This window comes from Mesoplodon densirostris, chromosome 11 (genome assembly GCF_025265405.1).
Source record: "Mesoplodon densirostris isolate mMesDen1 chromosome 11, mMesDen1 primary haplotype, whole genome shotgun sequence".
Taxonomy (NCBI): Eukaryota; Metazoa; Chordata; class Mammalia; order Artiodactyla; family Ziphiidae; genus Mesoplodon; species Mesoplodon densirostris.
In genome coordinates this window covers 13,905,040-13,930,039 of record NC_082671.1, presented here as the reverse complement: position 1 = coordinate 13,930,039, position 25,000 = coordinate 13,905,040, and the positions used below count along the sequence as shown (strand labels likewise).

At 40.1% G+C, this 25,000-nt stretch overlaps 1 protein-coding gene across 1 annotated transcript in view; it reads right to left on the bottom strand.

Moving 5' to 3' along the window:
- Nucleotides 1-512: 512 nt before the first annotated feature.
- Nucleotides 513-25,000, bottom strand: part of PTPRO (protein tyrosine phosphatase receptor type O) — a 230,434-nt gene continuing 205,946 nt past the window's right edge. The window contains 7 exon segments of the mRNA XM_060114152.1: nt 513-617; nt 6,200-6,335; nt 8,465-8,619; nt 13,410-13,532; nt 13,762-13,896; nt 14,505-14,581; nt 16,667-16,757. Coding sequence (XP_059970135.1) covers nt 513-617; nt 6,200-6,335; nt 8,465-8,619; nt 13,410-13,532; nt 13,762-13,896; nt 14,505-14,581; nt 16,667-16,757 — 822 coding nt within the window.

Genomic DNA, 25,000 nt, shown 5'->3' with positions numbered 1-25,000 from the left:
AAGTACTCACATAATAGATGAGATCAAGGCATTTGAAAACTCCGCTAACCTAAGACTATTGTCAATGTTGTTTTTCTTCTTTGGGGTGTCTACTTTAGCTCATGTCTTCTTTGTAGCCCCTTGTATGGCCATTGTAGTCAGTAAAATGTTTTCATAAAGTATCTAGATAAATAGCATTGGATGGTAATATCCTGATATTGCAGGCACAGATCCAATATCAGGGTAATTTAAGGTTCAGGGTGGAGGGAATGGAGGGCAAATCTTCATGAGTTGCTGAAGCTCTTGCATGCCACACCCACCAACCAAGGCCCACTGAAGCTCAAAGATCTGCTATGGTATTTGTCTCTCCCTATGACCACCTCCCTGTGACCACCTCAGAGTCAGCACAAATAGGGTCAGAAGCAGCACAAATAGCCACTGCTGCCTTTGTCATATCCCATCATGTCCTCTCATTGCTCTAAGACAGGGTGCCCATGATGGGTTCTTCTCTACTTACTGGTCTGGATTCTGAACTAAGACTTGCTGACATTCTCATAGATGATGTCACTGATGCAGAACTGCTGCTTCTTCTTCATCCACATCAGTTGCACACACTGATGGATAAAAATGTACTGCTCCTGGAGCAAAAGACAAAGACATGTTTTAGAGCAAGATATCTTTGTGCAAAAATATAATATTTTAATACTATGGCAGTATTAAATGCTATGATGTGATGTCAAGGGAAATACTCTTCATTATTTATGAGACAATTTTTTAACATCTTTATTGGAGTATAATTGCTTTACAATGGTGTGTTAGTTTCTGCTTTATCACAAAGTGAATCAGCTATACACATACATATATCCCCATATCTCTTCCCTCTTGCATCTCCCTCCCACCCTCCCTATCCCACCCCTCTAGGGGTCACAAAGCACCGAGCTGATCTCCCTGTGCTATGCGGCTGCTTCCCACTAGCTATCTATTTTACGTTTGGTAGTGTATATATGTCCATGCCACTCTCTCACTTTGTCCCAGCTTACCCTTCTCCCTCCCCGTGTCCTCAAGTCCATTCTCTACATCTGCGTCTTTATCCCTGTCCTGTCCCTAGGTTCATAGAATCAGGTTTTTTTTCTTTTTTTTTTTTTAAGATTCCATATATATGACACAATTTTATAACTAGAAAATCCAAGAGAATCAACTGTAGAAATAGTTTGATTTATAATAGGGCTTAGACTATCACTACTTAATGCTAAAGGCAATGAATATTCAATCAATAAATCAGGGGGCTATTTGAAAGAAAAAGTAGCACATCACCTCATAATACACTGAAATAAATTCCAGGAAGTTTAATGAATTAAGTCATAAAAATATAAAGGAAAATATAGGTTAATTTTTCTCTGATTACTTTAAGGAAGAACTGTTTAAACTTTAAACAATGAAATGTTACAAATAAAAATGTCAAACTACTGTATATAAAAAGCAGTAAAAAGAATAAAATAAAGGGCAAACCAGAAACTGAGAGGGAATATTTTCTAGAATTATGACAAATGTTGATATCTTTATCTTTGTTTAGAAGTCATCCACATCAGTAACATGCACACTTAAAGTGACAAATAAATAAAATACACTGACCACTAGACCAAATATTCCCGGAAAGCAGGGACCGGGTCTTTTTATTCCTAATACCCAGCAATTAGTTTGTGCTTATTAAATGTTTAAGTAAACTTAGAAAATATTAAACCGTATGCAAAAAATGGCCAAGTAATAAAAAATTGTAAATTAAAACTATTTTTTATCTATAAAGTAAGCAAACCTAAAGGAAAAAATAATATTCAGTGATGATTTGAGTTTGTTGAAGCAATCATTTTTACCTACAGTTGGTGGAGGTACAATTAATAAAATGCTAATAAATGGCACTGTGGACGGATAAAAGTAAGAAAGGAAAGAATCCAATTTAATGTCCTATAAAAAGGAGAATGTTTTAAGTAAGCAACATCATATCTAAAATGAAACAGTATTCAGTCTTTAAAATGAGAGTTATAGAGTTTTAGGCAATTTGGGATGATACAGGTAGCAAAATATTAAGTGAAAAATCAGAATGTAAAATTAGCATATGTGTATAGGGCATATGAGCACAACTGTGTGAACATTATACTTGAATGAAGGCCGAGATGAGATATGCCAAAATATTGAGAGGAGCTGTCTTTATGCCATGAAGTCAAGGTCATTTCTCCTTTTTCCTTATTTTCCGGAGTTTCTCTCTAAGTAATACCATTAAAAATAACCTTTAGGGCTTCCTTGGTGGCGCAGTGGTTGAGAGTCCGCCTGCCGATGCAGGGAACACGGGTTCGTGCCCCGGTCCGGGAAGATCCCACATGCCGCGAAGTGACTGGGCCCGTGAGCCATGGCCGCTGAGCCTGCGCGTCCGGAGCCTGTGCTCCGCAGCAGGAGAGGCCACAACAGTGAGAGGCCCGCGTACCGCCAAAAAAAAAAAAAAACTTTAAATAACAACCAGTTCAGATAACCACAGCATTTCAAGGAGCCTTTTGTATGACAACTTCATACAAAGGATAAAATTAAATACTTCAAACTTCCCTGGACTCACATGTATTTTTCAACAAAATTTGGGGAAAATATATTCCCTTATATTGTGACAATATCACATCAGTAACTGAGCTTCCCTTTCTTGTTATGACACATCCCTCCATTGTTTCTGGTGTTGAGTCAAGCACAGGGCATCGATACGGACAGAGACTGCCTGGTTTCTCAACCCATACCTACGCAGTGGCCAAACCTTGTATCTAAATAAATAAGTAAATAAAGTAGCTAGGCCACAGGAAAAGTAAATAAAAGACTATTTACAGACGCATCTCTGAGAGTTCCTGAGAAATCAGGAGGCTGCCGATGAGGAGAAACGGCGCTCAAAGCAAGGCCTAACCTCCAGGGAAAGCCTATTAGAGGAAAATTAAAGAAAACCTTTGATAAAAATAGAAGAGAGCCCAGGAGAGGCGAAGGCCACCCACATGTGGCACTCTACAATTTCAAAGCACTTATCTTGATGATATCGGTTCACCTGACGTATACTTTACAACAAACAACTAATGAACGTTGTCCTTCACTTTTTACAGATGAGGAATGGGAGCTTTTTAAAAATATATATTTTTATTGTTTAAGTTTTAAAAAATTGAAGTATAGTTGATTTACAATGTTGTGTTAGTTTCAGGTGTACAGCAAAGTGATTCAGTTATACATACATCTATGTCTATTTTTTTTAGATCCTTTTCCTTTAGGTTATTACAAAATACTGAGTCTAGTTCCCTGTGCTATTCAGTAGGTCTTTGTTCATTATTTATTGTATATATAGAGGGTGTATCTGTTCATCGGAATGGGAGATTTGAGAGGTGAAGTGAGTTGTACAGTGGTCAGGGTTGGCCCGGGCCTCTTTCGGGGTCTGGCCTGACCACCCTACTCTCTGACTACCCCTCGCTCCTCTTGTGCAGGGGTCCACACGGCGTGCCTGGTCAGCTGAGAAAAGGGAAGAGGGCTCATCAAAACACGGCCCATGCGGCATGTTGCAGGGACCTGAAACATGCATCGGAGGATATGGTCAAATTAATCAGTGACTTCTGCTGTTTGTGGAGGGGGTGGGGTACTAGAATCAAGGCAATGGGCCATCAAGAGGGCATAGGAAAATTAAAAACCAGCATGGGAGGTAACCTGTACACAACACACTGTGGTTTCTGTATATACAGCGACTCCGCTGGAGAACCATTCTGGCCTCTTGAAAACCATTAGTGTCAAAGGAGTGCTCTGGGATGATGAAGAAAAATAATTTTTGACTCTACTCTTTATTATTAGCATCAGTAAACTAGGAGTCAGCAGGACTGGGGCGTGAATGAGCTCAAGGAGGATGTTAAGGAAATTCTAACATTCAAGTTACAGGTTGAACCACGAAGAGCACAGGAATGAGGAAAAACAGAGGTAAGTCATTGGACAAGCGGTTCCAGACATAACTGACAAAACAGACATAAATCAGTAACTCGAACTAGAGAGGATCGCTGCAAAATCCCGAGGGAACTCAAGAGTGAACTGGAGCAGTTGGGAAAAATAAGTGACCCGTGGTGACCTCTGCCTGTTCTGCTGACTTTGAATTTTCCCATGAGAGTTCAGGGAAGGGATATCGTACTTTAAAAAGACTGTTTCCCTGGAGATGTCAACCTAAAATACTACCATAAACAAAGAAGCAATCAAAATTTGAGGAAAGAAAGTTACAGAGAAAACCCAACTTTTTCTCAGCTTTACAGAAAGGCACATGGTGGTGGCCCTGGTGTCCTGGGATTACCACACATGAAGAAAGATAGTGGCACTGAACATTGGATAGAGGGTCTACCATGTGAAGGTAGACCTTTGAAAAAGGGATTAGGATTCTGTCGTTGGAAAGTTGAAAGCCAACAGGCTGTAATCACAGTCTATAAAATTATAAAAGGTATGCATTAAGTCAACGGGGGCAGACAGTTCATCAAATCCAAAATACTTAAAATAAGGAGTGGCCCTTTGAAGCTTGGAGATCAATATACATAATAGAGAGTTTTAATCACATAGGAGGACAGAGATTTATGGACGTGAAAGCCAAAAATATGGACGGATTCATAACACAGATTTTTTTTTTTTTTTTTTGCGGTATGCAGGCCTCTCACTGTTGTGGCCTCTCTCCCGCCGCGGAGCGCAGGCTCCGGACACGCAGGCTCCGCGGCCATGGCTCACGGGCCCAGCCGCTCCGCAGCATGTGGAATTCTCCCGGAACCGGGGCACGAACCCGTGTGCCCTGCATTGGTAGGTAGACTCTCAACCACTGCACCACCAGGGAAGCCCCATAACTCACTGTTTAATCACTAGGTAGTTGGGCTTGTCTGGGAAACCAGGACATTTTAAACTTATGATAATAGAATAATGTCTGTGTCTCCACAGTGGTAAATTAGAAGGTAGCAGGACTGGAGTGTGAGTGATCTCAAGGAAGTGAGCACACTAATGGATGTCTTGTTTCCTAATCATCCCTGAGCCATCTGAACGTGAATGAGTTACTCCTTCCAAAGTGCTAAGATCTTGCTAGAGCTCAGAAATAAACAGATTGGAATGTCTGTGCCAAGCTTTGGTCAGACAGGATGGGGAGGCAGGAGGGAAAAGTAAAACGGGTGGGAAAGGGGAAACCGGAAGCATTGAGACGGCAGCCCGGACTGTGGACTTTTGAGTTATACTGCAATCTAGTGGTGATTGGTGGGAAAAACATGAGGAAGATTAAGGCAGGTTTTAATCCCTTGGGAACTGAGTCAGAGGTCAGGCCAGGCTGGGTTCCAGTCCATAAGTGTTCCTCCCACACACACTCCTTGAGAAAAAGGATTAGTGTTCGCCTGAAGCTAAGAAGCTGCGAGTACGGCTGGGTGACCAGGATTACGAAGAAACTATTGTGCTTAGTTTTGTGAACCCACACAGGTGCACACCCACTGCTGCTCTGAGGCAGTGTGATGCTGTCTGTCTGGGGCTGCCACTCCAGCCTGAGTGCATTTTAAGGCTTCGAGGTGGAGAGTACCCGGGAGAAGAGGAGGAAGGGGGCACGTAACACTGGTATATATTTCTGGGGATGGCTTCCATGTTGTTACAATGATGACTCCATTCATTTAGCTCAAGGGACTGGCAGTGCTGGTAGATGAGAGGCTGGGAATCCTTAAAATTCTAAGGATTTTATTTCATCACAAAGCACAAAGTCAACCCATATTATCATCAAAAGTGAATGGAGCCACATGAAGGGCAAACTAATGACAAACGTATTGAGTCAAATCTAGCATTTTATATAGAAGTTAAATCACATCAGTTTTAAAGTCTCCACTTGGTGGCATTTCCCCAGATGGCTGTCACCTTCACCGAACTCTCAGTCTGTTCAAAGAGCTTTTATTCCATTATAGATACACCCATGTGCTCTGGGTTACTGAAGGGCATGTAACACCCATAAAAGTGCGGGCACGGTACACCAAATGGATTTCTAGAGACTAATATCTGTTTCTTTTATACCTTGGAGCAGTTTGAATGTGCACAATAAGAAACTGGGAACGGCAGATGCAAAAAAAAAAAAAAATCGAGACAATGGTTTTGACATATGAGATTGAATAATAGGAAGTTTTTCAGTCAAGGGCAAATTTTAAAATACATGTGATTATGTTCCTACCTCAGTCTGTACCATAGACATCCGGTATGACCGCATTTCTGACACCAACCCTAGGATGTCCACAAACTCATGATCCCAAATGTGCTGCAGGAGCCTGTCCAGGGCAATGAATGTTCCTGTCCGACCGACTCCAGCACTGAAAAAGAGGTTCCGACAGCACATCACTTAGCGCTTCTACACTGTTGGAAATAAATTGGCAATGAAAAAAGACCAAAACCACACCAAAACTACATGTAGCATCACTGAAAAAAAAGAAGACTAAACTGACAATATTTCCCACTTGACTGCTGTTTAAGTGTGCAGTTGTGGTTGATGTGTCTCCTAATGTCACAGTTCTATCACTGCTACCTCTCTTTGAGAGGTGTGGGTCTGCCTGGGCCACACCTGCCCATCCCGCCCCCCAGGGTTTCTGTTCCTTAGGAAAGTAAGGATTCCATATGGAGCCTCCTGGAGAGTCGGTTCTGGCCCCCCAGGGAGCTGATACAGGTAAACAATTCCAGTCTTCTGAGTAGCCTCAGAGTTAAGCCCTCACACCCAGCTAGAAAGTTTAGTTGAGATGTCCACACCCTAGTTCTACCAGGGCTGGGGCCATGGTAATCTGTGCGTCTTCAGCCCTAGGTCACGTTCATCATCTCAGACCTTCCTTAAAGTGCATCTGCGCTGCTAGTGGGTGCTAGTCTGCTTCATTCTCCCAGATAGTTGCCTCAAAATCAGATTTAATATTTGGACCCAGTCTCTTCCAGTCCCCAAATCTCAGGGCTCAGAGCATAGAGGGAAGTGGAGTGATATGGGCTGACCTATTCTTCACCACAGTCCCCAGGGTTACAGCTAAAGTCAGCTGTCCTTTTCCTCCAATCACTCACAGACTGAAGTGCCAACTGGTTCTGAACTCCGGACTATGAGGGAATATGAGGAAATAGAAGAGGAAATAGACATCAAAACCAATTTACATGTGGGATTTGCTGGGAGAGAAATCCAACATGAAAAACCACGAGTTCAGAGCCCTGGTTTGCTTCTTCTACCAGACAATTCTTCCCTCTTAGGGCTTATCTTCTCAGATAAAATGTTCTGTGTCTGGGTGAACACTTACGAAGTCACATCCAGAACTATACCTGCTACCCTGCTACGTGCGTGAAAGGAGTCCATGTGTTTGACCCCAGGGTTGAGCAGCTTTATTTTCTGCTCTTGGAAAGAACCATTTTGAGATGAGATAATTTCATCTGGTGAAGCAAAACTTTTGACCCGGGAATGACTGACAGCAAGGGTAGTCTCCCTAATCAGGACCTTGGTAGCTTAGGAAACATTTTTCTTTCCAGGGAGACACATTCTCTCTCTCTCTCTCTCTCTCTCTCTCTCTCTCTCTCTCTCTCTCTCTCTCTCACACACACACACACACACACACACACCCTTAGCCATTCTAGTTCACAGACCAAGGCACTAGATCCAGGATTATTGGCTGCCAACGCCTCCTCTGACAGCTTTATCCCGCTTCTACTGCTTATACACAATAGGAGTGCATTTATATCCCCGGCTCTTCTGAGGCTGCATAAACATTTCACAACAACATTATGTCACACTACTGGATTTGATGGAGCTTTGTTCACATGGTAGGAAAGAAAGCTTAAATTCAAAAATAACTCTTTCTGTAAGGGATTAGTGTGGTCCTTGATTTTTGACAATGCACTAGATCATATAGCCCCTTTTATCTGCCCCATCTGGAAATTTAGAGATAATCTGGAAGAGAAACCTAGCAAATATGTGTATCTTCATGAGCTGAATGTTTTTATTTCACCTTTCCTTCAACTTGCTTTTTATGTCTGTTTATATTACTCTGGGTTGTGATTGGCTATTTTTAATTTGACTTTGTATTTGGCTCTGTTATAAACCCCACAGAATCCTTGATAGGATAGGGTACCATCACATGGTTCTTAAAAGCCCGGCCTTTGGAGACGGGTGAGCCTGGATTTGAATACTAACTCCTTCATGTTCTGGATGCATGAACTTTTGTGACTCCCTTAATCTTTCTACTCCTTAGGTTTTTTTTTTTTTTTTTAATCTGATAATGGCAATAATATTATTAATCTCATATACTACAGGATATAAATAGCTGTATTATAAGTAAATCATGTATCTAGTAAGACTTCAGTTAATCATACATTTAAAAAAATCATAATTTATTTAACTGTTAATTCAGTCTGATCAGTGGTTTAATGGTGGGCAATTTCCTCCATGATTTCTAACCGACAATGCATTTGGTGAGGTTACCTGCAGTGCACGATCATGGGGCCTTTGCTCTTTGTCGCTTGCCGTCGGACCATGTGCACAAACTGCAGGATGCTTTCTGCAGCATTGGCTGTGGGCACCCCGTGATCAGGCCACGCAGTGTAGTTAAAATGCATCACATCCTGCATCTCGTCAGCCTTTAGGAGAAAAACAAACGTTAATCTCTCAGTCCCCCGTCAGGATGGCTCAGGCCTCAGAGGCAGCTCACAAGCGATGGTAAAGCCACATTTCACTCCTGGTCGGTACATCACCCTTTCCAGCTCTCAGCATTGTGTGTGGCACAAAGCAGGCCCTGAAAAAAAATACTAATTGTATAAAGCTTCAGATAGTAGGATAAATAGGCTAATCCATGCCTCTGTAGTGATAAGAGCTTAAGCAGATCAGGGTTTGCATCCTGGCTCTGCCATTTAGAAGTTACATCAGCTCTGGGTGATGAATTCAATACTGAAAGATGCTGTTGGTGACCTGCTTGGGTCCACTGGGCCAGGCTGTTGCACGCCCTTTGCCTGGTGCTGCTAATAGCATCTAGCTGCACCCCACTCCTCACAGGCATCTCCCACTGAAGGGAGCTACCTTGCTGGGACATGCCTAAGAGATAGCGTTCTCAGGCTGAGGGCAGCCTGCAGCTAATGAGTGATTGATACTGGGGCACAAAAAGTCAAGATGGGACAACTCTACTGTCCTATCCTGCTTCCTTTGTTCTTGGACAGATTTTACTCAACATCACACTTTCAAAAAGTCCCCTATATAACAATCCTTGTCTTGGGATCGGATGCTAGGGGAACTGACGAAGACCAACTCGCTGAATACCAGTGTCCTCTCATTTGAAAATGGTCTCATGATATCTTTAACAAGGGTTGTTGTGGAGATTAAATGTGATTGTGTTTGTGAAGGGTGGTATCTGTTAGATATCCTCATCACTACCTCAGCATAATTACTACCACTTGCTGTCATCCAGCTCAATGCGTTTCAATGGGTGGTTCTGGGAATCCCGGTAAATGGGTATGTTTTGTATATTTTCCCATTCAAGGGAACCCATATACCAACTATATTGTCGTTCCCTCTGACCTGCGTAAATATCAGCTAGGATGTGCGGCCTCCAAGATTTACTTTTTAAAGTCCCTACTAATGGATAAGCATAAAGTTTTGCTATCAACTATCAGAAATATTCCAAATCCAAGCCTCACAAAGATCTAATGCATCCCTCGCCCCTCAAATTTGCTAAGACCCTAGAATCCACTCAGGTGATAGAATACTAGATCATACTTTGGAAGAATTTGGTCTGGCTATGAGTTTGGAGTTAAAGTTTAGGTTTTCAGGTATTAGAGAGAAATGAATTTCAAAGTGTCACTGGTCTTGGGTGAGGTAAAAATTAGAAATATAAATAAATGTATAAATAAAAATATAATAATATTTGTATAATTATAAATGTCAGCACTTCAACTAGACCCACTGTCTCCTTGGCCTAAGGCCACATGTCCCCAGCCATACGCAATGTCTCTCTCTATGAGCAAGTTCAAGGGCTTTGTCTTCGACACATGGAGCATGAAATCTGCAAAGATGCTGGCCAACCTCAATTCTGTCTTCAGGAAGTATGGCAAGAAAGTAACTCAAGCATAATAAATTGTGCAGAATGAATGAATTACTCAACACCTGGAGGATTTAAGGATACTCTATCCCCAGATAACTTTGGTTGCCCAGAAAAATTCACAAAAATGCTCGCTCTTTCCAAGTGCGGATCACAGGCTGAGCACAAGACTCATACATTGTAGGATTATATGTGTTTTGATAAAAGAAATTTTTACATATTGAAGTACGGGAAGTCATTCTGGGTTATACATGAGTTAACTTGAATTTTATGCTAACCAGAATGGCCTGTTTGTGGCCTATCAAACATACATTGTACACTTGCTTTAATTATTAAAGAAAAGGGTGCATTGGCCAGAAGTAAAGAATGTCCATGTTGAAAATAAAGATAAATACCCCTCTTCCTGGGATGCCAATTCTGGTCTTCCTTCCATGATAGGAATCCCTTCCCAGGTGCCAAAGCCATACTGGCTTGCTGTGTATGTGCTGATCTGGGTTTTTTTGAAATCTTGAAGGAATATATCCCTGACTTGTTTAATATTCTTTGTTTTGACAAGATAGAAAACTGTGCTGAAAATCATGCTTCTCCAGAGTAGTTCTTCAGAGTTATCTGAGAGGCTGTCTTCCAGGCTATAGTCCTCAGTTTGGTTCAAATAAATATTCCTATTGTAGATTGTTTATTGGTTATGTTCATTGACAGAATATATACATATACATGCATACATACATATATATACCTATATATATAACTATATTAGAATATATATATTCTAAAATGTATCTGAAAATGTATCCAGCTAAAATATGCAAAGTGGTTCAAAAATAAGAAAGCTTTAAACTGTGATTAGTCTCGCTAGCTGCAGGGCAGAGGTCTTGTATCAGATGGGTGATTCCTGTCAGCTGAATAGCAAGGCACAAGTAATGGGAACAAACAGGTTTTTGCTGGTTTTTAGTCTCCAGTTCTTACTCAGTTCATGCCAAGTTTCAAGTACTGGAAAGTGACAAATTTTGTGTTATGGTCATTTTCCTCCTTTCCTATTAAATGAGAAAACCCTGCTGGTTACATCTTACTTAACCATTCCAAAATTTCTCATACTCTTATTTCCTCACTTGTGTAATTTTATCTGGTTGTACTCTGAAAATTTCCACATATCAACATGGAGGGAATAAAGAAGTATATAAGCAAAAAAGGAAAAAAATAGAAAAAGGTATTCATCAGCACAGTACAATGTTCTTTGGTAATTTAACCTTCATTGCAGGAGCTTTAAATTTAGATTCTACTTGTTTATGGCCAAAAGGGGGAGCTCTGGGATCAGATGCTTGCAACTACTGTATAAAAACCAGAAAAGTCTACTATCAGCGTTTTTATTCCTATGTTTCAAGCCCTTCACATGGTTGTCATTGAAAAGTTATTATTTAAGACCAAGGACAAGAACATACTATCGATCACTCAGTGATCGATGTCACTTCTCCCAGTCAAGGGAACAGACCTTATTTTTGCTCTGCAACTTTTTTCCCCCAGATGCAAAACCTAAGGAAAGATTTACTCTGTATTTATATAGCAGTTTATACTAGCTTTCTGGGTAAAATATCCAAGGAAGAAAGGAGAGTTCAAATGGAATTGAGATTGTCAAACATTTTCTCTGATGGCTAAGTCTGTTGATGTTTTCTAAGTGATTTATTATTTTTGAAAACATTCATTCATTCACTGATTTATTAATTCCATGAAGACTTATTAAGAAAGTGGCTAAGGGTTAGGATTACAAGGATTATTAAAACAGGATACTTGAGTCCATTACAGTACATGGCGGTGGGGGGGAGACGGGAAGGCAGATATGAAATGAGAGAATTATAACCATGTATGGTGCACTGTGATGGAGTGATATACATGAAACTAGAGCAGGAGAGGAAAGGGAGAAAGGTCTTTTGAGACTAGGGAAGGCTTGATAAAGGAGCTAACATTTGAGCTGAAATTCTGAGTAGGAGTGTGCTTAGGGAACAGGAGGAGATGGGCATTTCAAAGAGATGGAACGGCCTGGAGCAGTTTGTTAACAGTTACACTGGGAGTTGCCTAAATTCTCAATGTAGCAAAAGCCATTGTTAACTAGTAGTGGTTAAGAAGTGAGTTGTTTCTTGTAAATATCAATAACTGGCGAGTTAAGAGTGCTTGGGTTGCACTGATATGAACAATCCTTGTTCCCATTGCCTATGTTAAGGTCATCAAGCATTTTCTGTAAAGGGCAGATAGTAAATATTTTAGATTTTGTGGATCATACAGTCTCTGTGGCAACTATTCAAGCTTGATGTAGCACAGAAAGAGTCATAGGAAATCAGTAAAAAAATCTGTGGCTATGTTTCAATAAAATGTTATTTATGGACATTGAAATTGGAATTTTATAATGTCCATATAATATTTCCTGTGAAATATTATTCTTCTTTTAATTTTTTCCAACTTTTACGAAGGTAAAATTCATTCTTAGCCCATGGACTTCATGAAGCAGGGCCTTTTGTTCATCCTCTGATCTACACTGTGGGAAAATGTTGTTTCTAAGCAGAGAAGCACATTTTAATGAGGACTTTAGTATTAAGTTTGTCCTCAACAGAGACCATGTTTAGGTGGAGAATACTAGTAAAACTTCCCTCCTGTTTTCTAGGGCTGCCCTCAGTGAAGAAGGAACCAGAGTGACTGCGGTTGGTGTTAGCATCTCGCCTGGCACACAGACATTCAGCATGAGCTCAAAAGCCTGCCTGTCAGCAGAGATGTAGCAGTCCTTACGGGAAAAAATAGACTTTTCTGACATTCTAACAATCAGAATTCAATAGCATTTCAAAAGAGCTAGGAAACCATGATTACTAAGGTCCAGAAGTACCTTAGAAATAATAAAAGCCAAACTACAACAAAATAAGGGACAAAGCCAAACAAAGCGAAATAAAACCCAAACCACTACATCTAAAACTAAATTTTAATTTATAATGCAGGTGCTTGTATATCCTAAATATACCCATATATGGTTAATATAAGTTTGACAACACTTCTCTCCTCAGTCATGCCTGGTGAGCAGTGGGTCACCGTGTCTTCTATGACCCTGGCTGAAATCTGAGATGGAACAGTGCCGCCTTCTGATTCCATCTCCTCGGGCTCTCCAGGATAAGTATTTAATCCACACCATTCTCGAGGAGTTAGGAAACAAGCACATTACACGTGGGATTTTCCTCTTGGAGGAAGCCATGTTGCCAAGTCTGAGGTGCTCATGGTCTCCCAGGAAGGGGGATTGGCCTCCTGACCCTGGGGCTTCCCTCAGCGTGGGGACAGCTCCTGAACCCACACTCCGTGACTTACATAGTTGATCCGGAAGTGTCTACAGGCCCAGGCATCCTGCCCTTCCTCTGAGATCATCTCCACTGTGATGTCTCCATAAGCTATGGGTTCTTCCGTGAATGGCCAGTAATGGTCACATTTCACCTGAGGGGACAATAGCAGAACCTTTTAAAACAAACAGGCTAGGGAGGAAATAGTCTGTACTCGTTTAGGGAAAGTGAATGACTTGCCTCTGAAGAATTGTACAGGATTATTGTGAGGATGAAGAATGAAGCAAGTGGAATAGTTTCCGGTACACAGTAAGCATTTAATGCATGGCAGTGGCTGGTACAGGCTTCGCTGCTAGGCGGGGCTGACCCCACTCGGCACTTACCCGCCTTTTCTCATTACACTGAGTGAGCATGACAATAATCTGAGACTTCTGTTGTAGGACCATCTTCCAAAAGTCATTTCTGGTTTCAGGCAGAGGCCCCTGTGTGGCAATATACTCCTGTGGTGAGTTGTATCCCTGGAAGGTAAGTGACAAAGTTGTCACCTAAGGAGCTACACAGTCAACACCAAATGCTGTTTCACACAAATGAGAAAACACTGAAAATTTACTGGGGATAAAATGGCAAGAGATCATGCACGTATGTAACGTTTTCTCCTTTTTTCATCAAGAAGGCAGTCATAGTAGCTGACTGTATAAATCCATATGATTTTACACATTTTTTGGGGGGAAGCCTAGAAATCACACCCACACGTTTTTACAATAACAACCACTGTCTTTACAGATGCATTTTAAAAGCACAGGTGCTCAGGTGGAGCCCTTTGAGTTTGGTTGCTGACACTGACATTTAAGCACAAGAAAGATGATCCTTAGTATAATGATCTACTTTCAATTTCACTAGTCCTTTTCAAAGACATTTGTATATTACTAGTCTCTGGGCTTCTTTTTTTCCCTATTCTTTATTCTAAAATGGAATAATGGAAACTGTTCTTTAGAGTTGGAGTGCTTAGTGGAGAACGGCTGTCTATTGAACTGTTTGACACATCCCTGAGGCCCTAATAGTCTTCCTCTGGCTGGGTTAGAATTTGGATGCCTGATTTTTAAAATGTTTAATTTTGATTACTTACAGGAATGTAGTTGGCATTGATGTAGTCTTCACCTTCCTCTTCATTCATGGAGAGTAATCTCACTCGGCTAAAGTCATCTGTAAAGCATAAGGAGAAAAATATTAAAAGTCAGAGTGGAAGGGTGCAGCCACTATGGAGAACAGTACGGAGGTTCCTTAACAACTAAAAATAGAGTTACCATATGGTCCTGCAATCCCACTCCTGGGCATCTATCCAGAAAAATGAAAACTCTAATTCAAAAAGATACATGCACCCCAATGCTCATAGCAGCACTATTTACAATAGCCAAGACATGGAAGCAACCTAAGTGTCCATCGAGAGATGAATGGATAAAGAAGATGTGGTATATGTACACAATGGAATATCACTCAGCCATAAAAAAGAATGAAATAATGCCATTTGTAGTAACATGGATGGACCTAGAGATTATTTTACTAAGTGAAGTAAGTCAAAGACAAATATCATATGATATCACTTAGATGTAGAATCTAAAAAAAAAGATACAAATGAACTTGTTTACAAAACAGAAACAGACTCACAAAAAGAAAACAAACTTATGGTTACCAAAGGGGAAATGGGTGGGGAGGGATAAATTAGGAGTTCGGGATTAACAGATATAAAACAAAACAAATGAACCAGAAAAAAAAAAAAAACTCAGAGTGGAAGGAAGACTTGTCAAGACAATTCTATACCCAATATCTGTACTCAGTACCAAGTCAAATCGGTCAGTGATAGGGTAGGTAAATAAAATTTATTTTAGCTTAATATTTTAGCCTATCTCAATCTTAGCTTCTGGTTTAAATAAATATATAAATATCTCCCCACCAATATTTCCTCCCCTCAGCCCTCCTGTCCTTGAAAGAGTGGTCTCCAGGTTTTTTGGGGATTGTGGAGAATAGGTACAGGAACTAAAATATTTGGTAGGTTGCATGGAAGGCCATAGAATGTAGCCTAAACACAGGATTTCCATTTCACTCAGAGACATCCAGAGAATTCACTACTTTTGGGAAGCCTCGAGAAGAGAAGATGGAGTTGATGGTCTTTTTGTAAATGGACTTCACATGAAAAAAGTAAATCCTGAAATGTGTACAGAAGTAAGGTGTTGTAATGATAATACTACTTAATTTTGTCAAGAACCTTTTTAAAGGAGGGAGTTCTCTTTCTAGAGCTTTGCACTTTTCCCTTCTTTCCCAGCTCCCCCTAGAGTGTAGCAGAGAGGAAAGTTAAATCTATATTGGAATGTATTTTAATTGTCCTGTAAGTACTTTATATTACTTTTTCTTTGTTGCTTTTAAAAAAAAAATTATTGGAGTATAGTTGATTTACAGTGTTGTGTTAGTTTCTGCTGTACAGCAAGGTGAACCAGTTATACATGTACATATATTCACTTTTTTTTTTTAGATTCTTTTCCTATATAGGCCATTACAGAGTACTGAGTAGAGTTCCCTGTGCTATTCGTTATCTATTTTATATATAGTAGCATGTATATGTCAGTCTCAATCTCCCAATTTATCCCTCACCCCCTTATCCCTTGGTAACCATAAGTTTGTTTTCTACATCTGTGACTCTACTTCTGTTTTGTAAATGAGTTCATTTGTACCTTATTTTTTAGATTCCACATGTAAACGATATCATATGATATTTGTCTTTCTGTGTCTGATTTACTTCACTCAGTATGACAAGTTCTAGGTCCATTCATGTTGCTGCAAATGGCATTACTTTGTTCTTTGAATGTTGCTTTTATTACAAAATGCTAAGGAATGGCAGAGCTTGCCAGAAGTAAGAAAAGAGGTTTTTTCACACCTTGCACTCCCTTTCCATTTGCTTCCTTCCATTGTCAATGAATTGACTGAAAATAGGTTATGAGCACAGATTATCTTGTCCCTAACTTGGCTAATACTTTTTGATCTCCAAAAAGCCAAATGGTCGGTCTTTTCTGTTCAGATACAATTTATTTAAAAGCATAATTATTAAATTTTCCACATATGACAGGATCTAATGACATCAAAGCACCAATGTGATCAATGCAATCACAGAGATGACTTTGAAGATACAGATCGTTACTGGGTCTGGCCAGAGGTCCCTGAAACTGATTAATATTCAGTAACAGCCCTTCAGCCTTTGGAAGACGTGAGTAGGATTGGCATTATTGACAATCTTACATGGTAGGATGTTTGTGTAGCGATTTTTACATCGGTTCAGTGGAAGGTCTGCAGCAAAGTGTGGAATATCCAGTCCAATCAACTTCAACTCCTGTAAATGACAGAGAATAGATTTGAGATTCCCATACATGGTATGGATTGCATTATTGTTCACATTGGTTTATTGCTCATACTGGATTATTCTTCACTTCCTGCCTCTAATAGAATGATCACAATTATCACACCCCCTTTGCTTTATGATGTCACAGTGGCTCCCTTTTGGGGCAGAGTGTACTTCTCCATCCTACTGTTGCCACCTTGCTTTTGGCCAATGAATTTGGGTAGAACTCACGTCCAATCAGAAGTTTTAAACGTGTTTGCTCAGCTTGGTTTGCTCTCTTGTGCTTCTGCCATCTGCTTGCAAAGAACATGCCCAGGAAAGCTACTGGTCCCAGGATGAGAAGACACATGGAACAGACCCGACTCTGACCCACAGCCTGAAGTAGAATGATCTCATCTGTCCCACAGAGCCACAAGTGAGAAAAATAAGTGTTGTAGGTCACTGAGATTTTGAAGTCGTTTCTTATATAGCATTATTGCAGTAATAGCTGACTGATGTAATACATAAATACCTTGGATAGCTAAGTGATCACTTGGAGAAGGTAAGAATTATGTGCATTACACTCAGGGGTATGGAAAATTTGAAAACAGAAGTAGGTTTCAGATTTTTGGAGGTATAAGGTAACTGAAATTTATGCAGTTTGCATAAAAATTTCTTATTCTATGAGGAATTGTAGGTATTTCTCCTGAAGGCGATGAGCTTTTGAGAAGGTAGAAAAGGAGAGAGTGAGGAACAAGAAGTAGGGCACAGTCTCCACGTTACAAGATATAGGATTGACAGTCACTAAAATCTGGTAATAAAACCCCAAAATAAGGATGACGCAGTAGTGGGTAGACAAACCCTTCCATGAAAATAGGAACATCCAAATATCTGTTTGTGTGTATCATTACTCTTATAAATTCTATTATCAGAAGGTGCACTGATAAAGCAATTTTTATATAAACAGACAACAAACATACTTCAGAAAATCTATGTTATTGGAAAAGGGGGTTTCTAAGCTTCTATGACATGTGTCTGATAGGAAACAGGGGTTGGAGTCAAGCCACCTGGATTTCTCCGGGGGCATCAATTATTCTGTGGTCTACATAAATGGCGCTCCTTGGAATTGTGCAGCGCATGACCAATGCAGCAAATCCCTTACAAATCCGAAGGCAATATTAGTGAACAGTCTGTCTAACCATCTACGAATGGTGTTACATATATAGTATGTATTTTTCTATAAGACAATTAAGTGAACAAGTAGAGACACCACTTGCTGGAAATATTATTTACTTGTATGGGATGCTATTCTTCATGATTCCTCCCAATTATTACCTTAAAGAATCATAAGCTGGAGGAATACTTCTCTGGGGGAAGAATTTTGGAGAGTCTTTGAAAGAGTTTTGAGGGGAGTTGGAAACATTTGATGATGCTTTGAGAGACTGAGCAGGGAAGTTTTTTGGTGTGTGTGCCTTCAGTGTCTTGATTCAAGTGCCCATGCAGAGCAAAGGTTGTAGACACCCAGTTCTTGGGATGTCTGCTACGTCCACATAGAAGTTCTTTGGTAGGTTAGTGTGTGTGTCTCATGGCATTGGAATGCAAGCTGCAGTCAACATGGATGAACTGATCTAATTGTCCAGATTTCTCTCTTCCTTTGATTTCTCATCACTGTTTTCTTTCCAAGCTCACAAAATTGCGAGCTCTTGGCCCAAGTCAAAGTCAATCTTAAGACCAACTATGCTGACTTTGATCTTCAGTTTACAAATTTAGAAGTTTTCTTTCATCTCGGGCAAAACCCTTGCTTGCCAAATGCCCTTAAACAGAAGCTTGTCATTTTTCCTTTATAACTGTTTTTTTCCATTTTAAAGGGTTGTCAAAGGCTGATTATATTATTCTTATAAGAAACAAAATTTATTTTTAGCAAACTTCAACCAAATCAGTGTTATTTTTAGGTTAGCTCCTTTTGGCAGCTATAAGCTTACTTAAGCTTACTTAAATGATGCTTCCGTTGCTTAAAATATTTTGGAAATCTACCTCCTTTGGGGAGTGTCTTTAGTTTGTCAAAAATCTGGCTTATTTTGGTGGACCGCTTATAAACTGCAGGGTCTTGAAAAAGTATTTCAACTCTCATTAACATCAGTTGAATTATCTGTAAGATAAGGCTAATAATTTTTCCATACCTCACTGGTATATAATGACTATCAAATGGAATGATTAAACTCAATAGATATTAATGAAGCACCATTGATCATGATTGTGAAATGCTTCCATTATGATTCTTTGTTTGGCTTTGCCTGGCTCCATAATTTCTCCCTCCTTTGCCATTTGTGTTAACTGAACAACTCTCCCCCAGTAAAGCCCCACTTTGAGGACAGACTGATAAGCCACAGGAAAAGCCCGCCGGTACAAAAAGAAACTGTGGAAACAGATTGAGGCTGAGAGCTAGAGCACATATGGAAGCTGACTAACTGAGAGAACTTTAATTGTGTGTTGCCTCCCTGCTGTAAATGCCCTAAGTTGATAAGAGTGGTTTAATTGGCTGAATACTGTAAATGTAAATTGACAAAGTTAAATTGCAGCAAAGCAGCAATGGCATGTATACACAAAATGCCTTGCAATCTTTTGTAATTTAGCCTGTCCCTAAGTGGAAAATCAAGTACTAAGTTCCCAGCTCAGTAGCTTTGCAGTTATTTTTTTCCCAACCACATGGAAACTCCAGAGGCTTCCATCTTCATGAAGGCAAAGTATGAGGTGATGGCCTGAAACCAACATAAAACATTTTTTAATTTCCTTTTGCCAGTTTTGTTTCTAATATAATTTATCATTGTGGGTTTTTTTCTAGGTTACATAGTCATCCATAGTGTTGAACGATAATCCCTCAAAAGATATGTCCATGTCGGAACCCCCAGAACCTGTGAATGTGATCTTATTAGGAAAAAAGAGTCTTTGCAGGTGTAATTAAGAATCATAAGATAAGATCGTCCTGGATTATCTGGGTGGTCTCTAAATCTAATGACAAGTGTCCTTATAAAAGAGAGAAGAGGAGAAGCCATATGAGGATGAAGGCATTGATTAGAGCTATACAGCTATAAGCCAAAGATGCCCAGGGCCACCGGAAGAGGCAAAGAAGGATTCTCCCCTAGAGCCTTCAAAGGGGGAGCATGGCCTTGCTAACACTTTAATTTTGGACATCTGGCCTCTAGAATTGTAAGAGAGTACAATTCTGTTGTTTTAAGTCACCAAGATTATGGTAATTTGTTGTGGCAGCCCCCTAGGAAACTGATACAGTCACTGAAGCCAATGGCAGTGTGTGTTGTGTTGGCTGTGTTTGAAGCATACGGTCTTGAAAAGTGGGGCACAGACACATGCACTGTATGCCTGGGTTGCCATGACAAACTACCTTAGGCTGGGTGGATGAAACAGAAATTTATGCCTCATAGTTCTGGAAGCTAGGACATCCAAGAATCAGGTGCTGGCAAGGTAGGTTTCATTATGAGGCTTCTCTTGGTTTGTAGATGGTCACCGTCTTACTGTGTGCTCAGGTGATTTCTTCTTTGTGTGTAAATGGTGGGGTTGGGGAGAAGAGAAAGCAACGTCTCTAGTGTCTCTTCTTATGAGGGCACTAATTTCATCATGAGGGCCCTATCCTCATGACCTCATCTAACCCTAACCACTTCCCAGAGACCCCATCTCCAAATATACCATCACGCTGGGGCTTGGACTTCAACATATGAATTTGGGAAGGTGGGGTATACCTTCATTCCATAACATGTACCACATCTTCTTGGAAGAGCACAAGCTGTATTCTGGCTTTAGAGTCTGTAACAATGGCAACAGGGGATAAGCACTCGTTGTTTGCTTTCGGATGAGGTTGGACATTAGAATCAGATGAGATAGCTGACTAGACTACAGGACAAGTCAGGAGAAACAATGTGACCTGTGTTGTTGACATAAGAGTTTCCATCTATGGCCAGTGAAAGGTCCAATGGGACTGGGCAATGGCCGGTTACTTTTCAGGTAAACGCAAAGGGAGAAGAAAGGATTTAGAGTAAGGTATTTAGTGATGTTCTGTATTAGTTCCCTAGGGCCGTCATGACAAAGTGCCACAAACTGGGTGGCTTAACACAGGGGTCCCCAACCCCCGGGCCACGGACCGGTACCAGACTACGGCCTGCTAGGTAAGTCTCCAGGAAACTGGACTGAAACACAAATGAAAACAGCTACAGTGACTTCCCTAGTGGTGCAATGTTAAGAATCTGCCTGCCAATGCAGGGGACACAGGTTCGATCTCTGGTCTGGAAAGATCCCACATGCCGCAGAGCAGCTAAGCCCGTGAGCCACAACTCCTGAGGCCGTATGCCACAACTACTGAAGCCCTCATGCCTAGAACCCATGTTCCACAACAAGAGAAGGCACTGCAATGAGAAACCCACGCATTGCAGCGAAGAGTAGCCCCCGCTCCCCGCAACTAGGGAAAGCCCATGCACAGCAATGAAGACATAACACAGCCAAAAAAAGAATAAATAAATAAATAAATAGTTAAGGTTAAAAAAAAAAAAAAGCTACAAATGGGAGCTACTACCAGAAATCAAAGATCATCTCCTATGAACTATGTGGCAAGTGATATAGTTTTATTTTAACCTATGCAGCCACATCTCCAAACAAAGGTAGTGAGGGCTTTCCTAGCATCCTGATCAAACACAAAGTATAGAAATTAATGGCAAAATGAACAATACGTGCTATGTCTTATGGGATCTCAGATTCCAAGCTCTAAATTCTGGCTCTTTGAAATGTTCTCAACATGAGACAATAGAAATGAGAAATTGAATCTAATCCCCGGGTCCCAAACCTCCTTAAGAAAAGATGTATATTTTCATCAGAAGGATAATCAATCTTTCCAACAGATTTGAAATCAGATACAGAGTGAAAAAGGAATTTATTCAGTGAATTCAAATTAGCAACTCGTGTAGCTTCATGTACGACTGTTACTGGTAATACATGTAAATCCAGACAGTTTCAATTTGCATGATGCTTATAAATGATATAATTTCTCAATATGAGTGTGATCTTTCCATGTCAGTGTCAAAATGAATACAAGTATTAAGCATTAATAGAAACAGAACAAATAACTGTCTGATACTGGATTTAGCTAGCCCAATTGATTCAGCCATCTCTATACCCTCTTGGGGTCCCATTAGAGCAAGAACCATTTTTTTTTCTTAAGCCTCCATTAATTATCAAGTTCAGGAAAATTTGAGGGCTGCCATGTGAAAGGTTTGCCATTCACCCTGAAGTCAGGTATGAAAGCACAATGGGTCTTTGAAAATAGATGGGGTTACTCTAACACTGAACCTGAGGATGTGCAGTTGGGTGGAGTCGGAGGTTGGCAATTTCTGGGAGGCTGTCAAATGAAAAAGGAAGTGAGTCAGACCACTAAGTCACTGCTTAAGCAAATGTGAGTCCAAAACCTACAATCTGAGCCTGTGATTTAAAACAGACTTCTGGAGAGTAATTTGTATTTTCTCACCAGAGCAGAGATACAATATCAGGACTTGGCACCAAATAAATTACATATTTGACCAATGATTTTCTAAGAACAAAGGGATATGAAAAAATATCTTTAAAATAAATAAAAATTACTAAACATGTCTTCCAGTCATGGTGTGCTAGCTGATTTTATGAGTCAACTTGGCTACTCATAGCGCCAAGTTGCTTGGTCAAACATCAGTCTAGATGTTGGATGAAGGTACTTTTTTAGCTGTAATTAACATTTAAATCAGTAGACTTGAGAAAGCAGATTACCTTCCATAAGGTAAGTGGACCTCATCCACTCAGTTGAAGGCCTTAAAAGATTGAGGTGTCCTGAGGAAGAAGGAATTCTACTTCCAGATTGCCTTTGGACTTGAGTGGCAACATCAGCTTGTCCCTGGGTACCCTATAGATTTCAGACTTGCCAGCTGCCACAATTGTGTGAGCCAATTCCTTCAAATAAATCTCTCCATCTATCTATCTATCATCTATCTATCTATCTATCTATCATCAGCTTCTATCTTCTATTGTATTATCATATATAGGATCTTCATATTATAAAATATAATTATATAATTATCATATAATATAATTATATAATAATATAATTAACATATATTATATACATGTGTGTATATATATGTATAAATGTGTGTGTATATATATATATATATATATATATATATATATATAATGTGTATGTCTCCTATTGGTTCTGTTTCTCTAGAGAACCCTGACTAATATGTAAGAATTATAAAGCTTCGATGTAATCTTGTCCCCAATTTAGTCCAGTGTCTCTCCATGGAATACCACTGTCTTGGGACAATTCTTTGTTGTGTGGGACTGTCCCACTCATTTCAGAACACTTAACATTGCTGTCCCTTTCCCCATTAAATACTACTCCCAAGCCATTAGGATGACCACATAACCCCAAACTCCCCCTAGGGCACTGCCTGGTACAGGCCCAGCTGAGAACCACTCTGTGTTCAACTTACCCATTCTAGAGATGAAGAAACTGAGGTGATGAGATTTTTTCCTATATTAATTAGTGGCAAAACAGTAATGAGGATCCAGGTTTTTGGACTCTTAGTTTGGTACATTCCTATCTGCATTATAAATCCTATGAAATAAGCTTGAATGTGTTCATTTATACCTTGAATATATAGAAGCCCTCAGCATATTGTAAACTGAATATTTAGTCATAAAATTGACCATTCAACTTTTCACATTTTTGAAGCAACTGAAGCTCAAATCTAATCACTTATTGCTTGGTCCTCTCTTTGGGTATAATGCTCTCGGTCTCTGGTTTATCCACATGGTACCAATAAGAACTGTCCTGTTCTTCCATAATTCTGCCCTCCCAGGCTGCGGACAGCATGAGCAGACATCATTACCCATGCCAGCCAATCAGAATCCTCCCCTGTTATTTTTTAAACTACGAACAAGAAAGACAGTCAATGACTCCTTTTGGCAACCATAGGTGTGATACTCCGAGGCTGATTGTGGTCGCATTTTCTACTATGAGAAAGAGGTTTGTTTGCAGCCAAAGAAAGTGAGGCCAAGACAAAGAGAGAAGTAGAAATGAGAAATAAAAAGAGGGGGTCTCTTCAGGGGTGTGGCCCCTGATTCCAGCCATTCCTGAGACTGAGCTGCTTCCCTACTCTCCTCCTGGTTTAGCTATTCAACCTTTCCTTTGATTATATGAGATAACTTAGTTATCCTTTGAACAAATTCCCTTCTTCTTTGGTCTAAACTAGTTTGAATTGTATTTCTATCATTCACAACTGAAAAAAAAATTTTCTTTTTACCAGAAAATGATTCACTGAATTTCTTTTTATAACGATGCAATTCAGAAGCACAGTAATAGTTATACTGGGGTTTGATGACATGAACTGGGAGTATTCCTAATCCTTCCAGAAAAGGCAGTGACCCTGGCTGTTCCACCAAGGTCATATCATCTGGTAGGAATTAAAAGACTGTGGCTTCAACGAGATTGAAAGTGTAATTACAATATAATTTTCGTCACCATTATCAGAATTATCTAGATATTTATTTTCTTCTGAGTTTAGGCTTATGTTTTCTTATAAAAAGTGTCCTCCTTTCATTGGTATACTCTTCTGAAATTCCATCCTCACCATAGATCTCCATTTCAAATTGAGTTTCCATTCTTCGAGCTATAGCATTTGGTGTAGCATTTATAATTTCTCATGCACCTGCGTACAATGGATGACTGAGTCAGGCTTTCTGTGGCATTTCTCATGACACAGGTGATAGTTTGGGGGCTTTGTATTTAATAATGTATAAGATTCTTCTCATCCTTAAATTCCCTGTTAGAATGAATATCCATACCAGGATTCCTGCTGATTCTTGCAGAACAAGGCTGTCCTTGGCTGATGTGAGGAAAGAAGAAATGAATATGGATAATGAGGAGAAAGCAGCTACATTCTACCACCTGGTGTCTCACAGGAAAAGCAGCTAAGGGGCTTTTAAAAAAATGACATAATTTAGACAAGTCAATTTATCTTTCCCTTCTCCCTGGTCTCCCTGAAACTCGCTGGAAGCCTGAAGAACGGGAGGTTATCCAGACTATGTTCTGAGCTGTGAAATGTGTGGGAAGAAAACTGGAGGACCAGTTGTGTCCCTCACGCTACTGAGATCCTAGACCCTTTTCCATCTACTCTGACACATGTTCTTAGAATCAAAGAAATATGTGTGCTTCAGAAAAA